Source organism: Anas platyrhynchos, chromosome 4, assembly GCF_047663525.1.
Source record: "Anas platyrhynchos isolate ZD024472 breed Pekin duck chromosome 4, IASCAAS_PekinDuck_T2T, whole genome shotgun sequence".
NCBI lineage: Eukaryota > Metazoa > Chordata > Aves > Anseriformes > Anatidae > Anas > Anas platyrhynchos.
In genome coordinates this window covers 77,198,205-77,220,842 of record NC_092590.1, presented here as the reverse complement: position 1 = coordinate 77,220,842, position 22,638 = coordinate 77,198,205, and the positions used below count along the sequence as shown (strand labels likewise).

The 22,638-nt window shown below is 46.7% G+C and overlaps 1 protein-coding gene across 3 annotated transcripts in view; it reads left to right on the top strand.

Annotated features, from left to right (window-relative positions):
• The window catches only part of SLC4A11 (solute carrier family 4 member 11), a 137,940-nt gene that overhangs the window by 20,285 nt on the left and 95,017 nt on the right, over positions 1–22,638 (top strand). The window contains exon 1 of one of the 3 annotated variants that reach the window (XM_072037905.1): positions 21,863–22,059. The exons of the other annotated variants lie outside the window; for them this stretch is intronic. Coding sequence (XP_071894006.1) covers positions 21,999–22,059 — 61 coding nt within the window. The 5' untranslated portion in view covers positions 21,863–21,998. Of the gene's footprint in view, positions 1–21,862; positions 22,060–22,638 lie in introns of those variants that run through there. 3 annotated transcript variants of the gene reach the window in all.

Here is a 22,638-nt window from a genome sequence, read left to right as displayed (position 1 = left end):
GCTTCTGGCAAGCTAAGAGATGTTTTTTTCTAGTCATAGGGCTGACTGAGGAGCTACAGTGAGCAATAATAGTGCTCCCCACTGCATTTTGCTTAAATGTACATATGACTATTTTGTTTAAATGTATGTATGACTACCATCTTGATGTTAGGGATGAAAATTGTGCAGATAAGATGGCCCTTCTGGAAAGGCACTTGAAGAGAGAACCTTTCTTTATGGGAGACTTAAATGGTTTTCCCTGCTGAATTACCTGAACTTTTCTTAAAATGGGTTTTTTGTGTACTTCATGATGGCACTTAAATAACATTTCATCTCAGAAGTACTGAGTGTGCACTAAATTCTACTGTAACTCCTAGGAAATAAAAGTTCTGGTGATCAGCAGAAAATGAATGCGATGTTTCTGTATTTGAGTCATTGCACCTAAAATAGTAAAAGATAGGGGTCTGGCAGGCAATTATGTAGCCCAAGTGTGACACACTTATCTACTGAGGAGACCGGTACAGGCACAGGCAACTTGAAATGATGAGCAGTAATTATCTGAGGCAGGTTTCTATTAGCATGACTATTTCTTGAGTAATTTTCAGCTGTAGCTCTTGTCTGAGAATCTTCAATGTGGATATATTAAATAGTACATAGTGTACCGGAGATGGAGAAATGTACCAGGGGACTGGCCATAACCACACTGAGCTGTGTGCGCTCTTCCCCCAGCAGACAAGGGTTTATAACCCAACTGCCAGGATGCAGCTGGAGACTAGCTGTGTGAGGATGCTACCTGTCTTGTTCAAGTTGCTTTTAAACAAAAGACCTCTTCTTTTGGCAGAGGGGAGGGATGTATTTCTTTAAATGTGAAGGTTTTAGTTTAATTGGCATCCTCATGGTTCAGCAGGACTCTATCTGTGGGTGATAGTGCCCTTCTAAAGGAAGGATAGTGTGGGTAGTGGTTACAAACATATTTGTTTTTCTTTGTTCCTGTGATTTTAACCTCTTTTGACAGCTGAGAGTAATGTCTTGTTAGCTTGCTTTATCTTCTTGAAAACACTATTTCTCAGCTGCTCCAGCAGACTTAAAAGATAGATTCAGCACTAATTTGTGTATTTTTTTTGTTGGTGTTTACGGATTCCCACATCTCATGGGGGATTGATTTCCACTGCTGATTTCTTTGGAGGTACTACAGTGCTACAAGTCCCTTTCCATTTTTTTGAGCTGCTATTAGTTGAAAATATGAATTCACTCCCTTCACACTGACAGATACATCAGTAAGTTGTCACTTTTTACTGCAGAACTAAAAACCTGTGCGGTGCTAACCAGCAACCTAAGCTCAGCAGAGCTTAATCTTTCTGTGATGCTTTTTATCAGTGAATGTCCCTTCACTGGGTGAAACTCTGTTAAACTCTTCTAGAGTTTCCTGTGTGCTGTAAGGTCTCCTGTATCTTGTTTGTGGCCTTTGTCTGCTCCTACTTCTTGCTCCTAGAAGATGGACTGTTTACTTATCTGTGTTATTTAATATGCTGATGCCCTATGATGTTTCTCCCTTGCTATATGTGCACCTCACCTTGGAGGCTGGTTAATTATGAAGTAAGCCAGTTCCTTTAAAACCTGATGGTGTCCTTTGGGAATGAGAACCCATGGGCGCATGGCTCTGAAAACAGAGCAGTTGGAAGCTGAGCCTCTTAAAGCCCAAGTGCTCAGCAATAAAAGTAGCTTTGCTTTCACCTTGGAAAGGCAATAGGTGACAGCTTTGCTGGAAATCTGTGTAGAGCATCAGGAAACTGAAAGACCACAGTGCTGCAATGGCCTGGTGAGATGCTCTAAATTCAGTGCTCTTTCTATTGCCGTGCTGATGCTGTGCAGTTGAAGTTCAGCAGAATCTCTTTAGAGGACGGGGGTTTGTGCAATATGACTTTTCCCCTTTGAGGTAGAAGTGGAGTCCCTTAGTAAAAAGGGTTTGCAAGACCTCTACCAGAGGTCTTGTGGCTTGCTCAGGAAGACAACATAGTTCTTGGTCAAATTCCAGCTGAGTTTTGCCTGCTGGCAATCTGCGAAGGCTCAGTAAGAAAATAGCTGTCATCCTCCACCACACGAATGGCTAGGTGGGTCCTAATGTGTTGATGTGGGACCAAAAATAGTGGAAGGCATGATACAGGTTCTGTGGGCAGCCTTGCAAGGACTCTTGGTGGAACAAAGGGCTGTGTTTAACTCTGAGCCTGCCTTAAAATTCTTATGCAGATAAAGATTAACTGGAGAATATTAAAGTATCATGAACATGCCACGGTCACTTGGTCTCTCCAGCTTTACAGATGAGCAAATGTGAGAATGACATGTTTTTGGAGGAGTCTTAAAGGATAGGCTGCTTTGATATTTAAATATGTATCCAGGGAGGCGGGTAGTTGTGTGTGTTGGAGAGGAATGCAAGTTTGCTTGCTTGGACGATCGTTCAACCCACCACTTGTAGCGTGAAATATGAATTTGGAGAGCAGCTAATAGAACAGCTCCAGAGACTGCAGGCAGATGTGGGGTGGGGTGTGCGGTCTTCAATGTGTATTTAACAAGCTCTGTTTTAAAGACTGGATATAGAAACAAGCTCTGCATGTGTATCCTCTGTAACCCTTATGAGATCTTTCGACTATTGGATCCTTAATTGCGACTTTTTGCTGAGAAGGTTTGTGTGAAGGAATTGAGGGGAACCTTAAACTGTGCTGGGAGGTCCTGGGGAGCAGTACTGCCAGTCTGGCCCTACTGCTCGCTTCTCATCAGCTTTGGAAGTTTTTAAGCCTCAGCTGTTGCTTGAATGGAAGCAAGGAGTATTGCTTTTATCTCCTTGGGGTGAAATGAAAAAACCTCTTCCTCAGGGTGACAGCCATCCAACAGTCCTTCACTCCAGCTATTTCTGAGATGGGCTGATAGGATCTGCTCTACTTGACACGGGGCTGGAGGACCTTGGGGAAGTGCACCTTGAAATAGATCTGTAGTATGGCCTCAGATAGAATATACTGTGTACATGCAGTTTTAGCTGCTGTTAAAGTCCAGCTAAGAGCCAGTCTACACGATGACATCTTAAAAATGAATCTGATAGATTTTTCTATGCTATCTTATTGTGAACAAATAGAACTGGTTTTCTTTATCCAAGTACTAGAAAAAGCAGAACAGAAGATTAAAAGAAAACTTCTTCCACTGTATTTTGTCCAAAAACCTCCTACCAAAATAAATGCTTCTCACTGTGGAGAGAAGAGTGAATAGGAAGGAACATCTTTAGCCTTTGACTTCTGCAAAAACTGTGGACAGGGTAGAGAACTCAGCTGTGGATACATCAGGGCCCTCAAGATGAAAGGCCAATGCCCACCAGCAGTCCCTCTGCCTAAAATCAACTCTCATGGCCCTTAGGTCAGTTCATAAGGGTAGATTTAGAAGATTGAAAGCAAAAATACTCTGGTTGCTGTGGTCACTTGTATCTGAGGTAACAACACTTCCAAAATAAGTGTGCTCTTGAGGTTGGTTAGTGTGATACTGGATGTCAGTGAGGTTTGTATTAAGTGACTGATAGTGATGATCTTAATAAGTATGGTTGAAATCGCCAGTGGAAAAGTTCGAGGCAGTTAGCATTTAAAAAAATAACACTAATGCCTGCTTATATTACCAGGCATTATCTTAATATAAAAATGTTGGTATTATCTGAGCACTTAAAAATACATTTTTACCTCAGGGTCCCCAAAGCGGAAGGTCATGTATCTATTACCTAGCACTTAAAGTAACTTTTAGGTATGTGAAATTCCCTGTGGGTAGATGAACCTTTGGTTCATCCCATGGAGCAATGGCAGTAAGAACTTGCCAACCAAAACCGGTGCTGATCCACTTTAACCAGCTTTTACCTCTGTGTGGGGATACCCTGAGCAGACGCTTCCTTCTGGTCCTTCATCTTCTGGGAAGGCTGAGGAAGAAGGGGCCAGCATTGTGGCTTGTGCACTGTAGGTGCTCTACTGCTGTAGATCAAAGTTTTTCCCTGTTCTCTCCTCTAGCAGTGCTGATGTGGCTCTGGGATGCTCTGTTCTGCCTGTGAACCTTCCTCACCTGCAAAATGAAAGGGGCTGATTGCATTAATTAAGACTGTTGCCGGGCATCCCTTTTGCAGAGAAGAGGGAGGACTTATGGTTGTGTAACTTGCAGGATCCCTCAGATAACTAATGCACCCAAACTTGTTAGCCTAAAGCACTTCTTTTATCTTCTCCGGCAATGGCTTTTCTTTCAATCCAAATGAACTTTGAGATGAAATGCAAAATAAGTCTTTGAAATAAAAGCTTCTTAGTTTTAAAGCACTGCAAAATTCATACTGGATTGGAAGATAGGGGGTTTTGCAGGCACAGAATTGATGGCTCCTATGCAAGTAATTCCTGTTGATTAAAAAATAAAGTAAAATTAACCCTTGGTATAAACATCCCTTGAACTGGAAAGTGAACGTGTTCTTTTTCAGAGACACTAAGTGTTTAATCCCTGAAGGTTCTCTCCCTTCAGACACAACTTGGCAACTTATAGCAGGTCTGAGATTTGTTTGAACTCGGGCTCTGGCAATACTTTTTGGCTAAACATCCAGATTCACATCTGATGGCCTTTCAACTTGGAGTGTGTGAAAATAAATTCAGAACTTGCCCAACTGCAATCCAAGAGGGTAAGAGTTCAGGCACACTTCAGAGGGCTTTCTGTCAAGCCATCCTGCTCGTGGGTTTGATGGCCAATTCATACTGCAAGTGTGTAGCTAAGGTGGTGGTGTAGAGGCAGCGTGAGAAGTGGCTATGATAATGATGTGCGAGGTTGGCAAGGTTGCGATAGCTAAATTGTGTGTAATGTTGCAGGAGATTTCTCTATGAAACAACAGATGTCATAGTAAGGCCAAGAGGAATGCTGGCCAGAATTGAGCGGAGCAAACTGTGCATACCTATTCTGGACTTCATTTGGTTGGCTTATATAAAAGCATAGTTGTTGCATGGTGGTCGGGGTTCTTCCTCGTGCTGTCCTTGGATTTTCTGGCTGTGCAAATCTGACGTGCCCAGAAAGGCCTCTGACACTCAAAGGCTCTCGTGCTGGGAGATGTCAGCTCTCTAAAATATTCTTTTTTGGGGAAAAAAAGCAGACCTCTGCAATTGAATTCAGTCAAATTCAAGATGTGCATAACAGGAATCCTACAGTGTGGGACAAAGCGGGACATGCTGTGCTGTATATTCTGCTGGGGTTTCCTTTCTTATTAAATGACTTCACAGAAGGAAGTCATAACCCAAATGTTCCCTCTTTTGTCTGGAAGAGTTAACTCTGCAGCACAAAAACAATCCGGCACAGCAGAGTGACCGCACTGAGTGCAACACGAATCCATTTACTAAATGGTGGCTTTCATGAGGGTTTTGGAGAGTGCCTCTCTGAAGAGAAACTCTTACACTCCTATGGCTTTTTTTGATGTAGCAGAGTCCATTTTTGACAAATGCAGGATGCTTATTATGTGTGGCCTTGCTACAGTCTGTTACACTGCAGCTACCTACTGAAATGGCCTTGGACACCAGCTTGGCTTCAGCTGCCTTGGGTTGTGTGAGGATGGTGTGGGCAGGGGGAGCTGGGTGTAAAACTGCTCATTAACAAAGTGAGCAAAACAGGCTGCACACTTTTCCCCAAAATCTAGGAAAAAAGCATTTTGGGGCTATCTAGGCCTGATAACTTTCTGTCGATAACTAGACTTTATCTGGGTCCAGCTGTAGCTAGAGCTGTGGCAGTGCTTGGAGGCAGATGAGTCCCCTAGAGGCAAGGCTAAAAGCAGAAAGGTGTTGGTGGCCCTGGCTGTGCAGAAGACAAACCCATTCTAAGTTTTTAAAAAATCTAAGCAAGGAGGAATTGGTTGGAGAGGCCTCTGCCAACAGGTTGTCTATGCCAGATCAGGCTTCTAGCTCAAACGTCTGAAGTTTGCCCAGGCAACTTTTGGGACACCTAGAGAAAAGTCTGTTCTAGATGTAGATGCTTAAAAGTGGCAAATGCCTGTGCTTTGTATGCCTCTGCCTTCCTCTGGAGAGCTGAAAACCTCGAGAGCAGGCTTCAAAGGCTTAAGGCCTGCTCCCAGGCCTGCCTCGATGTTTCTAAGAACTGAGTGCTGTGACCAGGCTGTGCCTGCACTGGGAATATTGTGACACTCAGAAGCGACGCCCTTAATTGGGTTCTGCCTTATGGACAGACTTCTTCAATAATAAAACACAGCATTTCTTGCACACAATCCCTGATTATTTTTTTTCACCCCCACCCCAGGCCAGGAAGCTTCAAGCGAGTGTGCTGTTCTCGGCTGTGGCTTTGCTCCCTGCTGCTGCTGGCAGGGATGGGCTTTGTCCCAGCAGCAGCCCCTCTGTGGGTGACAAAGGACCAGGAATGGGGGTGTCAGGCTTGTCTGAGAGAGGAAGGATCACCCAGACACATGGCTGGGACAGAGGAGACCGAACTGTGCTCTCTTTGCTGTATTCACCTCCTGAACTTGGACTAGCAGCTCTCTCTCTGCCTCCATCTCCAACTCCTTTTTCCTTTCAGGCTGGAAGTGGGGAGGGTAGGGGGGAAGGAAAAAAAAAAACTTAATGCAGGAGCTGGGGCACCTCCCTGGGAGATGCTGAAAGGCCAAGCTGCTCTTTCGAGCATTGTTACCCGCTTTCGTGGCTTTGCTCTGCTGCGTGAGCATGGCCCCTGGGGCCATCCCTGCAATGGGTAATTGTTGCAAGCTGAGCTGAAATGCTGTGGCATCCCCCAGGCCGGGGCTGCCAGCACAAACAGCTTCCCCGGCTGGCCAGGAAGCTGCTTTGGGACTGCTTCCCCTCAGAGATTCTTCCGGAGGCAGGGGGTCTTCCTGCACGAGGACACCGGCCCTTTCCCAGCTATAGCTGGAGGAACTGGGCAGCCCAGCCCTGTGTGACTATTGCAGTGTGGGTCCATGCTTGGGCTATTGTGAGCAAGGGGGGGAAACCCACCTCTGGGTTGGGATGAAGCAACAGGTCTGCTGGGGGTGAGGTGGTTGCAAGGTGGTGGAGTTGGCATGTGGTTTTGGTCTGTCTCCTCCCAAACAGGGCTGATAAATCACCCTGACCTCAAGTGGTGAGGCTGGAGGCAAGGCTAGCCATGGGGAGTCTGCTTGGTTTGTGTTTTCCTGTGTCCCTCTTAGGGTGTGAGAGGTTCTGAGTGGGCTATGAGGTAGATGGTGAAAGCTTGTCCAAGTGCAAGTTGGCACCTGCTTTGCAATTTGACATTAGTGTGCCATGCTATTGAAGTTCATAAAACAAGATTTATCGGTGCAGTGAGTGGGTTGGATAAGGTGCTAGTGGTGGTGCATGTGGTCAGGGACCCTCTGGTGTTTGCACTATGGAGAAGTAAAAAGGACGGGAGGAGGGCTTTGGGGATACCCTGGAGAGCTCCTGCACTTGTTGGTCCTGTAGTGGCTCCAAGGGAGTCACAGCTTCATGCAAAGCAGCCTGTGTCAGCAATGCCTGGGACTCCCAGCCCTCATCACCTCTCAGGAGCTGTTTGTGGGGAGTACTTGGAACGCACTCAAAAGCTGCTGGTCTCAAATTTATCAAGAGCTTCCAGCTCTGAGGAGGTGGCTCCAAAGGACACAGGTATAAGAACGTTGCTTATTTAAAAAGTTTCCTGTGATTGTGCCAACGAACCATATTCTGAGAAAACAATCACTGCTTCTCCTGGTCTGGGTCTACCCGCCTGTCCAGCCTGTTCTCAGGGAGGGCTGTGTGGAAGCATCTGTGCATCTCCCTCTAGGGAAGCATTTAGCTGTGGGAGGCCACTTCAAAGTGTCTCAGGTGCTTCCCCCAGAGCTCCCAGTACTGTTCTTTTTGGCTTCCATGATCTCTGCCTTCCAAACCATGCTGCTGAATGCTTACAGTCACTGTGCAAGTGATACTTGCTTTGGATCACAGGTGTTATGCTTTAAGAACCAGATTTCCAGAAATCTTTCATGTTAGCAACTGTTCTGTTAGGATAATCAATGGACAATTACTTAACCCCTTGAACTTTTGGTTCTGTGTTGCTCCCATTCACACTGTTAATCAAATCAGTCTTCATTAAGTCTGTGCTCCAGTGTCATTACTAGAGCATAATTCACAAAGGGAAGTGGAATGTAAACATGTTACTGAGCCCGGTTTGCTTAACTTACACATTTGATAGGTTATTTTAGGTGTTCCTCTAGGCCATGGCTAATTCTGTTTCAAAGCTGCTGAAGATCTGAATGACTTCACGTGATATGATCTTTATGTGACTTAGAGCCTCTTGGTTACTGGAAATGGAGTGGAAAATTTGTGGCTTACCCAGATGATAATGAGGGGAAAAAGCACTTACCTATGGGAGCCAAGGAGAGGTGTCCTCACCTCTTTGTTCCCCCTGTTCTGTGAACCTGGCTTGTCTGCCTGTAACATGCAGACCTCTAACATGTAGATGTCTGTGCTGCCCCTCCAACAGCCCTAGGAACCTCTATGGGGTCAGAAAGGCAACAAAGAGGACCACAACCAGCCAGGAGTAATGACAATTTAGCTTTTCCAAGGTGGAAAAGGCCATAAGGGAAGGGATCAAAGAGAGCAGTCAGTGGTGGGGAGTTAAAGGGCATGATGCAGGTCCTTGGCTCAAAATCTAGCAGAAAACACAGTCACAAGAACAGTTTGCAAGCTGTTTCCATGTTGTGGGATTTTGGAGGTGCTGAATGCAGGTGACAGTGATTGACCCCTTCTGTGGAAGGGATTCACTGTGGGCTATGGAGCATGGAGGCCCACCTCTAATGCTGGAAATTCTTGGTTTTCAGACCTGCTGGAGGCTTAGGATACCCTGTGGGGCCTCCCTGTAGGATGGGCTGCTGGTGCTAAAGCTCTCTTCTAGGTATTTGCTGGTAGTGGCTATACAAATTAGGCCACTTGCCTGGATACACCTTTCCTTGCCAATGGAAGGAGCTGATTTTAAGCTCTCAAAATGCTTCTGTGCTCTGCACCATACCCATCACCAGCAATTCCCATTACGTTCAAAGCTAATGTATGAATAGCCATAGAGCCCTAGGCTTCACCTAATCTCTAAAGGACCAAAACCTTGATGCCATGTTAGTGGGAGAAGTGTGGCCAGAAACACTCTGGAGTGGTAAGGATGTGGGCTGTGATTTTAACTGTCTGCAACCTGCTCTGTTCCCAAGTTCTTACTAATCTGTTCCTTATCTTTTTCACAAGACTTGCTAAACTGTTTCCTCATTTCTGTTGCTTGTTGATGATCTTAACCTTCCTTACAGTGGAAGTGCACCAGGTGACTTTCTTCACCTTACACAAGGTCAGATAATAGCCTCCAATCTGGCTAGGATGGTGTTCTCAGCACTTCAAAGAGCATATTGGAATTGGTACACTGGTGGTTAGTGACTTCAACCTTTCCATGACAAAGGTTGAAAGCAATCCGGTGACTCAACCCACACCAGATCTAGGCAGTGATATTTCAGATACAGACTGAAATCAAAAGCAAATTGTTTAACAGTTCTGAGTTAGAGCATACACCTTGGGCAATAAAGGATAAGACAACAGGTTTTGAACTTCTCAAGGGCTGTCAGATATCACTTATCTGGCTTGAGGTAGTTTGAAATCTAAATTGTTTTGTCTATTGAGACAGAACCAGACTGAGGTGTGAACAGGCACAAATTTTTCTGGACACAAGCTGCTTCTCCAATCTTCGGAGGGACAGAAACCAGATGTGTGGTGTGTAGGCAGGCTGTCTGGCGGAGGATTGCTCACGGTGGAGCTATGTGAAGCTGGGTAACAAGCTCAGGTCATCACTTCAGTGAAGATACCTTGCTAAACCTAGCAAGCGCTTAATTTAGAAGCATGGACCAAGATGAATATCTCACTCCCAACCTGCTGGGCATTGAGTCTTACATCCTGAGGAGGTGGCAAAAGGCCTGGGAAGATGGCATTGTTCAACCAAATATGACCACAACAGGGCTATCACTGCTTAGTAATCTATGTAGCATTGCATCAGAGTACAATAAAGTGTTTTGATTGATATTTTCTTGATTGCTACTGAAACTAGCCTAAGAAAGCTGTAGCACACCTTGACAGGAGATGGTCTGAAGTTAACTGATGTTTTGTTTTCTGGTATATAGTTGAAAAACAACTACAAAAGCCTTGTAATGCCAGGCAAGCCCTCTACTCAAATGCACTCTAGGTATCTGCTTTTTGCTTCTAGACTGAAAACAGTTGCAAAAGCAGCAGTCTCCCCAGATCTTTCACTCTAAATGCTGCTTTGATTTTGCTCCCCTGTTCTTGCCAGCTCTCAGCAGCACACAACCTGTAGATTGGACTGAAATAGGGGAGAAATATCTGAAGGAATAAAGCTGTTGATGACTGTGACCCAGCTGGGGTAGTGTTGGACAACCAACAACCACCTTGAAATAACCGTGTGGCCAAGGAGGTGGTGTATCTGCAACTTCTCACCTAAATGTTTCCCTTTCTTGTAGGGAAGGGCAAAGCTACTTGTTTAACATATAAAAAGAGTGCTTGGCATGTTGTGTAGAAAGGCAAATATACCTTTAGAATTGCTGTGGTGTTTTTGATGTTTTGCAGATCAGCATATTGGGTACCTGGAAGGAGGTGGGAGGTCACTCTTGCTGCTCTGCAGGAGGGATGCTCTAGGCAAGGCATTACTGGACCTCCCCTTCCCTAAAGCCTTGAGCAAGGTGGTGTTACGGTAAACTTGATCACTTAAGGACATCCTCTGCTCAGCAGCATGTGCATTAGTTGGTTTAATGATATCAGCTCCGTGACCCTGATTCTAGTTACTTATTTGGTTCCCAGCAGGTCTCGAGTTCAAGATCTCAATGTTCAGAGACAAAATGATCCAAGGCTGGCGCTGGCTCAGAGAAAGATGGGAAGCGATTAGCAGGTTTTCAGGAGGAATGAAATGCTGCGAATAGAGGAGCTGTTCCTAGCTCTGAACTAAAATGCTTCCAAAATGAAACTGCTGTCTGACTTATGAGGGTGTAAAAATATGCTCTTGTGGGAATAGCAATTCTAGGCTGGTCTAAGCTGAACCCAGCTACCTGCCTTCATACCATCTGCTGGATTTTCTCAGGTGGTACTGGAGGTCTTCAGGGGTTTTAAGGCGTGTGATTTCTCCCACAAGTATTTTTTTTTATTAAGGGAGAAAGCAAAACCTCTAGACTACCAACAATATTGAGTAATTCAGTGAGGCCAAGGGGTGGTTCTGCATCTCTAGTGAAGACAGTACAAGGGAAAACTCCCTCTGTGAGAAGAGCCCAAGATTTGGCTGTCTTGGTGCTGAGATCAGAAAGCCATCGAGCCTTCTACAGACCCATCTTTGTGGTAGTTTGAACTGTTTGAACTCCTGTGGATTTGTTGCACAAGCATCTGCTCCAGACGCTTTACTCAGGCTCTTGGTGTAATTTCTTGTCCCATGCTCGGTCTTCAGGACCTTCTCACTGGAAGGCTGGTAAAAGGGCAGGGCATGTGGGAGCTTCCCAGAGAAGGAAATTACTGTCAAGTTGCTCTCTGCTTTAATTTCAGTCTTTTCTATCTACTTCCTCAGCGCTCTTAGCCAGGAGCCAGCCTGTCTGCAGCAGGAAACCATCTGAATGGGTGACAGCGTGCCAGCATTTCTGGGGGTGGCTTTTGAAGTCTTCTCGCTATCTTCAGCCAGGACACCCAAAAACCTGGAAGCAAAGGACAGGGGAATAGGTGTTGTAATCGTAGCTGTCTGCAGAACAGGCTCTGCAGCTTGGCATACACAGGTCTGTCGTGGTGAACATCTCTGAATGCGCTTCTCAAACAGGCAAGTAAGGGCTGGTGTCTCTCAGTCTGTGTGAAACTCATCTCTGCTCACTGGGGTGAATATTGTCATAGTAAGGCATTTAAAGGCACTTCATGTATTTCTGCTACCTTGAGTGAAGATTGAGGCAAGGGCGGGGAAAATTGGAGTATGGCATCTCAAAAAAAAATCTCAAAATAAACTAAAATTAAGTGGCAGAGTCTCAGAAATATTAGCCAAGCTTGAAAGCCACAACCTAGATGTTTTGTGGGTTAAGCCTTCTGCACTGGGAATGAATGTGGCTGGTTCAACACTTAAGATGTGAAACTATCCAGGTGGGTTACAAACTCATGACTAGGTAAGAAAAGCTCTTACCAGTAGAGCTTGTAAGTGCCTTGAAGTGTTTGTGCACTTAAATGTGATTATATAGCAGTGTGCAGACACAAGGTTTTGGAGATGAATCCTACACTGAGTATCTTGCATCCTTTTACATATAAAGCTGTTTTCTGCCACAAGGAAGTAACTTTATATTCCTCTGGCACAGAACTAGAAGTAAGACACTGATTCCAGAGATAAGAACCACTTGTTTTCCTTCCAGCTCTGTTTTTCAAAAAAAAAAAAAAAGCTCATGTTTGCTGGATGGCAACCTTTGGGTTTTTCCAGTTTGTGCAGGAATAATAATCTCCTGGGAGAGGATGGCTAGATTGCAGTCTAACTGGATTAATAGTTGAAGACTTTTCCTGCTAGTCAGCCAAAATTACCTTGCTTGGGTTTTTGTTCTGTTCTTTTCCAGTTCCTCAGTCTTGAAGCCTATCCACAATTGCTTTCCTCACAGGTCAGTTTTCCGAGAAACTGTAATCATTTTATTGTTTGCTCTCAGGATTTTGTTAAGCTCTGCCAACAACGTTGGAGTGAGCACTTCCAACTGCAGTCCTTAAACCTACCTGCCCAGTGCTTAATGCCAAACCATGGATCTCAATTATTTAAGACGGTGACCATTAATACTCAGCTGCTTGATTCTGAATATGAATGGGGCAAATGTAAGCCACAAAATAGCTGTAAAATAGTCTGGTGGTCTGTCTGCAAGTTTTCATGGAACTGCTTTTCCTTGAGCCCTTTGTAGACTGACTGGTGACTTCAAGCTTGTTATTTGGGTACTAAATGCTTAGAAGTCTCCCCTTCTGCCTTACAAAGACTTAAAAGAAAACTAGAAACCCTAGATAGCTCTGAAACAGCTCCTTCCTTTTATGAAAGGAAAAAGCAGGCTTAATCATCTCAAGAACGGCTTGTCTAACTGCATGTGTCCTTCAGAACAGCCCTCCCATGGAAAATGGAGCTGTGTGGCTGGTGTTACAAAGGGGAAAAAAAATAAACTAGTGTGGTGGTGGGGAAAGTGCAGGTAGGTAGGATCCAGCCACAGCCAGGTAGATCAGTGACCTGTTGCCTGAAAAGTCTCTCAGCTCCTACAAGAAGGGTTTTTATGAAAGTTAGCTTGTCCTTGCTGGCAAGAAGTCCTTTGATCAAAGCTTAGGAAAGCCCTGGCTGAAAATTGGTTGGCTCAATGTGAGCCAAGGGTAGCTTGCTGTAGAACCATGGATGGAAAACTGGGCTGAGGAAGAAGTCCTCAAGCTTTGAGTTGACTCCCACCTACCCTTAAGATATAGCTTTGCAGCATGATGATTTGCATTTTTCTTTTGGTACCTAATACAAGTGTACATTCAAATGAGGTCTAAAAGTGCTGCAAATAGCCATCTTTCCTGTTCCCCCCTGAGCTTTGTTACTACTCACAGAGGGAATAGATAAACCCTTGGTGCTATCAATTTATGACTTTTACTGCAAAAAAATATAATTATACTGGTATAGAGGTGCTTCCTAATGGCATTAAGGGTTTTATTTATCCAGTTCTCCAGGCAGCGAGACTGCTACTGGTCTAAACTAGTTTTAAAGAACAAGTGCTATCTAATAGCTTGCATATTTGGGTCAGCTGGGCTTTTAACATCAAAAGAGCTTGGTTTTGTTTAATCTGGCAATAGGGAAGGTAACTTTGGGAGCTGGGTTTCCAAATCTTGGGTTTGCTGTTGAGAGGTGCTGCTGTTTTATGTTGGAGTGATGGGGAGAGCAAAGTGCTGTAAAGCCACAGTCGGAGATGGTCTGCAACCACATCTGCCTGCACATGGAAACAAGGAAAAGCTGTGACTGTCTTCAGGCAGTGGCTTCTGCAGTCTATTATGCCACTGATCTTCCAGCAGCTGATTAAGTCTTTGATTAATGAGTACTATTTTAATGGCCTGTGCTGCAGTATGTGCATACCCAGCTACTGCTTTCATGCTCTAATTAGCTCTGAAAGGCTCAGTGGCAAGTGGGAGAATTCCTATCCCACATCTGTAGGGCTGGAATGGGATGGATTTTTAATTAAGCTCAAGCAGCTCTTAAGGAGATGAATGCTACCTGACTGCTCTGTTTCTCTTCCTGAGGAGGGTGGTGAAGGTGGCTAAGACATCCTTAGACCTGTCCTGGAGGCATATTTTGGTCACCTACATTTCCTAGCTGGAGTAGAAGGCTGTAAAGTAGACAGCTCTAGACTTTTACTAAATTAAATAGCTGCTAAAAGGTTTTTTTCCCCCACTATCTGTGCCATTGAGGTGCTTTAGTAAACCCTATGGATGTTCCTTAACAGCGGGGAAAACTGATCCCTGTTTTCCTATTGCAGCCTGTAGGTCGTGTTGGTGCTAATGGTGGGGAGGCAGAGCCCCAAATTGGTCTGTCCAGGGCTGAGAATGATCTCTCCAGTTAGCTTGGCTTCATCTCATAACTTAAGCATAAGCTTTGTATCCTTACCTTAAACTCTTGTATGTGGCTGGCCAAGAGGCTCTGCAGGGGCCAGGAATTAGCATCCGTGTTCCCTTCCTAATAATCAAGCTGAGTCCTGAAGTGTCCCTCTACTGCTGAGTTGTGCTGCTGTTAGCTTTTTACTTTCATTTTACTGGTTTTCAAGGGCATGTGTCTTGTTTAAGATTAATGTCCTGTTAAAGCAGAGGGCTCACAAAACTTGAGCAGTTGCAATAGCTCATGGATATGTGGAAAACCTCTGCTCTCAATCCATGGGAATCCCTTGGGAATTCCCCATGGAAGACAGTGATGCCCCTTTGCAAAGAGAACCTGAGCAGGGATGCTGCATTTCACGTGCTTGGCTTAAACTCTGACTTCTTGTACTTGACATATTTCTTAAAATGCCTCTGCTACTGCATTGCTTTACCAGATACCCAGCTCTGAACCCAGTCTGTGCAGTGTCAAAGCTGGAGGTGCCAAACCGTAGTCATTTAAGTCAGAAAACCAGTGCATGCCTGCTACTGTCACACTGCTGGGGGAGGGTGGCACCTCCAGGAGAAGCGAGAGGCTTTTCATGCAACTCAAATTTAATTAAACAAGCATAGCAAACTGCGAATCTGTTTTAGCAGCGAGTAAAAACACTACGGGGCTTTGAAGCCTGTTGTGGAACTTGAGGTTTTTTTTTCCTGTCCTTGTGTGTTTGCTGCCAGCAATTGTATCTGCTCGGGGAGATGAAAGTCTTCGTCCCAAAGTGTGAAGAATCTTCAGAACCACATCCCAGCATATGATCCTTTTTCATGTCAGAAGTGGGGGTTTTAGCCTTGTTTAAAAATGGTCCCAGTTGCTCTTGACTACCAGTCGCTTTGTGCTGCGAGCCCTCGTGAACCTGCTGCTGAGCCTGTTAAAAGTGACTTTGCCTGGGAAATGTTGGGCTCGATCTGTCTTGTTTTCTTCTCTGCTGCTTCCTGTGTGCTTTTGCTTGGTATGAATCTGCACCGGTGCCTGGTGCCCTCCTCTTCCTGGCCTTGAAGGCTTCAGGTAAATATTTACGTCCGTAGATGTAGTGTGGTCTAAGTGGATGTTAGGCAAGGGGCTTTGTGAGGGTGCACAGCTAAGATTTAAGGCTATTCTTCATCAAGCCTTTCGGTGTTGCTGAGTGTTCCTGTTTTTTATCTGTTGCCTTCAGTTGTGTAATTCTTTATTGCTCTATTACATGACATCATCTGGATCTGCTGCTCTAGTCTGTTCTTTGGGCTTCATAACATGTTCAGCTGAGTCTTGGGTAAGGACCATCATTTATTTCTAAATCCATTAGTGTTCTGAAAATAACTAAATAAATGCCACGCTAAACTCCTTATCGCCAGCACGTTGCCTCCAGCAGTAGTGAAAATATTCACATTGTTTGAGTTGCTGCTCAGTGCAGAGGGGAGGCTGGGTTGCCAGTGGCCGGACTGGGTTTCTACTGAGGGTTTCTTCTTTAAATCGTGCTCTTGCACACAAAAAAGAGGCTGGCGAGTGTCTTCTCTACTGGAACCAACAATCTCCTAATCCTCTGAGGCTAAATTAAGGCTGAACTCAGCTATTCAGCTGTGGCTGTGTATGAAGCTATTGTGTGTTTATCTCTGCCTGGGACCCACTGAGGCTAGCAGGACTCATTGCGTGGCTGTAATGTTTAAGGGGGTGTCACTTTTCCACAATCTTTCCCATGTAGAAAGCAAAGAATGAAAAAAACATCTTTATTGTCACCTCTTAGGAGACTTCGGTGGCTGGATCTCAGCAGTCCTGCACTGCCAGTGTGTGCCATGTCCTGTAAGGATGGGATGTGGCAGGAGGGAGATGGAGCCCAGGCTGGCCCCTGCTGGTTACTCACTCTCTGGTCCCTGCTTGCTGCTTGCTATGGGGTCTGGGGAGCAATGGTCCAGGCAGAGATGTGGTGCCCTGTTATTAATGAGCCATGAAGTCGAGATGTGCTTCAACAAGCTCCATGGAAATGCCCTTTAATTGTCATAAAAAGGTAAAAATGACTCTCAGGTGTTAGTGTCAGGCTGGAGTTAAATGCAGTTCCCCACCAGTAGCTTACAGCACCATGCTTAGGGCATACAGCTGGTTTGGAGTAGCAGTAAGCATCACTCCTTCAAATGCTGGCTCCACTTCTTCCCTTGGGTGGAACCTGCTCAGGTGCTGGAGGACAGACCGTAGCTCTAGGAGGGATGAATTCTGCAAGTGCACGTGCTGTTGCTCCTCTCTGAGCTGCTCTGTTCACATCTTCCTTGCCCCTCTTGAGGCTCCCTACTGATTGAAGGGTGGTGGAAAGCCTTGGGATGACGTTTGGTGTGTGGTGGCAGGATTATGAGGTCTGGGTGAGACTTAGGTTAGGTGTTGGCATTTCCCTGGGGAAGCCTCTCCTGCTTTCTGCAAATATTTTGCAGGGAGCTTGGGAGGCCCAGTGAAGAGGTTTGCTTTTGGATGATACTTTAATCAGATAACCTGATCTTTAGCAGGCAGGAGGGTTGGAACCAAATGATCTGTAATATCCCTTCCAACCTGAGCCATTCTGTTTTAGATAGCCAAGAGGATTTCTTGAGGCTAAATTGTCCTGCAGAAGCTTTCTGTGGCCGAAAGTCCATGTCAAACTGGTATTTCACAGGTAGCTTCCTGGGAAGAAATCCAGATAAATCATCTGCTTGCCAAGCTTTCTAGAGGGGACCACCAAATGTCCCTCTGGCTCCCTTCATTTCCCTGGGAAGCCTGACTAATGTGGATACAAGTCTGACCATGTCTTTTCTTAGTGCTGTGACCCCATCCTTCCAGTAAGGAGGGAGCTTGGCCAGTCTCAGACTGCTTGAGCAAGCATTGTTTGTGAAACATCTTGGGGAAATAGGTGGCTGGGTGAGGAACCAACCTTTGATGTCCCAGTTATGGGGAAGACCTGAGTGTCCCCAGTTCATGGGAAGAGATGTTATTCTGGCACTGTGTTCTAGGCAGCTTCCAGGTATTGCCAAGTATTTCTAGCTAATGTTTTGGCCCTTAAGCTCCAGGCGAGGAGAACAGGGTTTGCTGGGTGACTTGTTCCCATTATGTGCTTGCAAGAGAACCCTAGACTTTTCTACTGGAAGCAAGAGCATCTTTTGGACTAAAAAACTGCATTTAACCTGAGTTCAGGGTAGGGGCTGTGCAGCAAATCGTTGTTTGAGGGCTCCATCCTGCTCGCATCTCTCCACTCTGCTTGGTGGCAACACAAGCTGGCTGCACGGCGCTGGCCTAATAAAACCTGCATGCTGGTGTGACTTTTTTGCCAGGGAGTCTCTGCCTCTGGCTCTGGCAGAGCCTGCTGGGGAGGCTGGCTGCTTTCCCCAGCTCCTACCGGTGCCAGGAGGAAATCACCATCTGGGTGCAATCTGCATTACAGGAGCCTGACCTTCCCAGCAGCTGCTGGCCTCAGCGCCAGCCCTGGTCCTTGCAGGCTCCGAGTGCCTGCAGGAGAGAGCTAGAACTGCTCGAGGAGCTGTAAGAAAACGGATCTGCAGGAGGGAGACGAAGGAATGAGCATTTATGTGCCTCTTGTTCGATGATAACTGGTGTATCCTCCTGCCAGATGTGGCCAGCTCCCTTCTTAGCTGTGAACGTGAGTCTGGAGAGGTGCCACCTGTAAGGGGCAGAGTGCTGTGTCTTTCTTGCCTTTACAGCATTGTTTTTTTGGGCCAGCTCCTTGTGCTGCTGCTTTGGGAGCTCCCCTGATTCCCCCTCCAGCTAAAGGTGCTGCTGTGCCTTTCCTTGGGCTTGTTTTGTGACTGCTCCTGTGGTCCTGTCTCCTGTTTGGGTGAGCCTCCCTTGCATGGAGAGGTGCAGAACAACCCTGAGAGTAAAATACTGGAGTCTTAAGGTACACCTCAAGCTACTTTTTCACACTTGGAGGGACTGATTCAGTCCTGCCTGAGGCTTGTTTGCCTTTGCTGTGGGCTGGAGGAAAGGCACCAAGCAGTGATGACAACTGGGCAGCTTGTCCCATGTCTCCACCTGCAGCTGCTTGAGCTGCGAGGCCACTTGGCCTCCAAAACTGAACTTCCAAAAACAAATCTGATGCCCCAAGCCACCCTGGGCTGCTCACAGCAGTGTGTGCTAGAGCAACTTCAAACACATGCAGTGAAATGGATCTTTTAGTGCTGTGGCACCCCAGGGGTGAGGCCAAAGGGCGTTTGAAGCAAATGGTGGTGGGACAAACCCTTAAACACCCTCCCTAAAGACAAGAGCTGAAGTTCCCACCTGGCTGCTGCTCCCCCAGAGGGGGATCCCAGCAGGACCCTGTGCTCCCTCTGCTGTGCTGCAGCATTTATTGCACTGCCCTGCAAGCAGAGCTGCTCCCCTGCAGCTGCCTGCACAGCCCACTCGTGGAGCAAACTTTCCTTGGAGTCGCAGTCAAAGCCACTGGAGGAATTTAAGGAGTTCAGGGCATGCTTTAAAAAAGGATAAACCAACTCTAGCTGCAGGTTATGGTACTGCTTAATTTTTTTTTTTATCCCATGAGCAGCTCTGTTTTAGTCTTGGCTGGATCGGATGCATGGGAATCCCAGCATTACTCTGCTTGAGTACTGGATAGGAGTTTCTCTGCAATGCTAGGGTCCACCTAGTGTTTCTTTCTGGGCTCCGAGCTCTGTCTCCAGTATTGGCCCACCAGAAAAATCATGGTCTGAGGAAATGTGTCCCACTAACAAGTAGATATGCCTGGTATCCGTCCCTGACTTGGAGGAAACCCAGGAATCTTCTGCTCAGCTAAGCAGCTGATCCTGCTGCATGGGGGAGTCTGGTCCTATATGATCTGGTCATAAAAACAAGCAAAAATCCCACTTCCAGCTGGATTCAGCCTGGGTACGAAGAGCTACTTCATGCCAGCCAGACATTGAAGAAATAACTTGCTGAGAGGATCACAAACATCCTCCTTCGGGGAGGCTGTCTTTGTTCATCACATTATTTTCCTGCTGGAGGCGATTTTGTGATGAGGCTCCTCAGAGGCTGATGGGTTTGGGGTAGGATGTAATGTGTGCTCCTTGGAGGCAGCTCCCCTCTGGGTGGCTGTGCTCAGCTGGGCTGGTGGGGACTGCAGAGAGGTCTGGAGCCACCAGGGTAGACCAGATAGCGCCAGACAGAAGATATCTGGTATCTTCTCTGGTGCCTCGCCTCAAATCAGATAAGCTGATATCTGTGTTCATCTTCTCGAGAGCTATACTGGTGGTGGGGCTAATATTTCCAGCAAGGGATACCTGCTGCTGAATAACCTTCATCATGGGGGTGTAGGGTTTGGCTTGAGGTATGAGAGGAGATGAATATGGGGCCCTGTTCTCCATCATTAGCTTTGTGGCTATAGGATGGAGGTCTTGAAGGAATAGTACAAACCTCTGCAGGACACTTCTGTGGAATAAAGCCCTGAAAAATTGCTCCTTTATGCTTTGCATTGCCCTACCAGTCTGGTGAACTCATTCAGTGATGGGTCTTGGTGGTGGAGCCATGGGATGGGTGTTACGCAGCACTGCTCTCTGTTAGTGCTGATCTTCAAAAACTGTAAGTGCCTCTGATCTACAAACTGCTTATTCTGGCTATTTTCCTCCATACCTTGAATTTCAGTCGTGTGTAGCACAGGCTATTGCCTGCTCAGCTGCCAAGGAGCTGGAGGAAGAGCTGCTTGCCCTACGGAAAATGCCAGGCTCCCACTTCCAGAAATGCATCCCACTTACTGGGGAAAAAAACTAATCATCTCCAGATTGGGATCAAACGGCAGGAACTTAATCTGAGCATTTTGCCCTCCTGGCAAGGCGACAGCTTGGGAGACTGGGCTCCTGAGCACCTGATATAACTGAAAGCAGTGTGCTCACCTTGTGCAAGGGGTTAATGGTTTAAACTGGCGACCTTTAACATAACATTTCAAATGCCAGATGAATTCTGCAGCATTATCAGAACTTCAGCAGAACCACAAATCACTTAAAAACTTTAAAATATACCCTTCCTCCAAAACAAAATTGAATGAGAAGCAGATCTCCCCCCACTCTTCTTCCCAGGATGATTTATGGGTGGGAATGGGCACTTCTTGTGGGCTTAAGGTTGCACTTAGGGTTGCATTTGAAACAGGAAAGAAGGTGAATTGCTTTCTACAAATGAATCTAGGTATTAAATAAGCATGAACTTCTTCCTCCAGTATTTGCTACCTTGATCTGTACAGTCTTGTAAGCCTTTAAGGGGGGCAGGTGGGAATTTTAGGTTTCTTTTTGTCTGGGTGTATTTCGGTGTTTAGAGGATGTGGGAGGCTTAGTCTGGATAACACTGCCTTGAGACCAACATCTGCAGCAATCAAAAGCTGAGATGTTTTAAGATTTCTTTTCTATCCAGCTAGGAGACCCTTCTAGAGGAAGGAAAGATGGAGGAAACAAAACCAAAACATCCTGAGTCAGCCTTCGTGGCAGTATAATATTCACCCTAAAGTGTCATGGTATACCTACTGCAGACAACACTAAATGTCCTCTTGCCAGCTTCTAATCACCACCTTGCTTTTATTTCAGTGCAGGCATTAAGTTTCAGTTGCTGCCTTTCTCTGCGAGAAGTTACACCACAAACCTGCGATGGGCTCCTAGCTGAGCCCATGTTCTCCAGCTCCTGGTGCTGGCACCCCCTTATTTCTAGGAGAGGGGTTTGAGCAGGGAAGCCAAAACCACCAGGTTGGGAGCAAATGAGGTATCAGCAACTGGGGGAAAAACTCAAATTTTGTGGGTTTTTTTTTTTTTTTTTTGTAAAGCAGAGGCTTGTAGGCTGGGGAGCAGTACTGTATGGTGTGTAGCTGCTTGGGTTTTGGGGGGGGGGAACTTGTAAATCACTGTGGTGCTCCAGGGACTGGCTTGGAAACCTGGCTGGCTGCTTGGACTCCAACTCACCTGTGTCAGGCCATCTCTTGGGGGTGGATAAAAGTGGTCCAAGGGAAGGGACTTGATGTGCATCATCCCCTGATCTGGGGTCTTTTCTTGGTGTTCTGCCCTGCTTTGGGGTTCCCAACAGCACCGCACCTGGCGATGCTCCGGCCCCAACGTGCCCCTGGAAAAACAAAACCCCGTTTAGTAACAAACCTCAGGATAAGGAGTTATGTGTGGGGAAGGGGGGAAAAAAGGAAATGGCATGAGATGGTGTTTTGAAAGCGGCTGGGAGGGCGCTAGGACCCGGCGGGGTGTGCCCGCTCCGTCCCTTCCCCTCGCAACCGCCCGGGGACTTTCAGTTTTGGCTGCGCTGCCTCTGTTTTTGGGGGGGGGGCGAACAACTAAAAACCAACAAAACAAAGCCGAAACCGCAAGAAAAGTTCCCCCCAAAAAGTGTGGCAAGATGGTGAAGACGGGATGAGAGAAAAAAGCGAGGCAGCCATGGCAGCGAGAAGGGTTTTTCACCTCCAGCCCTGCGGTGAGCAGCCGAGGTGGCAGGAGGGGGGCAGGCACCGGGGGTTGGATGAGTTCCTACAGCCGGGGGGGGGTCCTGCTTGTGTCCCCTTTTTGCTTCTGACTTTTTTTCCCCCCTCCCCACAGCGGTGGAAGCATTTGCAATGGGATGCGATGGGGAGGGTGGGCTTGGGGATGCGTGTGCTGCTGTCCTGGGGGCTCGCGGTCCCTTTCCCCTAAGGGCTGGGGGACTGGCAGGGTTTTGGTGGTCCCATTGCTGCCTGGGGGGCTTGTATGGGGTCGCCTGTTGGCTGGGACGTGGGATGAGATGCTGCGGGTCGGGGCTCCCTGGGCAGCTTCAACCCAGCGGGCACGGGTACGGGGCAAAGGGATTAAAGGAGGAGAAGGGAGCAAAGTGACTAAAGGGGGAGAAAGGAGCCAGCCCAGTTTGGGGCTGGTTTTGCTCTGGGGGGTTCTTTCGACCCCTTTTGGTGTTGGTTTTGGTATGGGGTCGGTGGCTGCTTTGGGGAAGGAGGGCACCATGCGGTGCTCGCTCCGCACGGGTGCGTCGCGGGCGGATGCGGTTGCTCGACTTGGTGCTGGT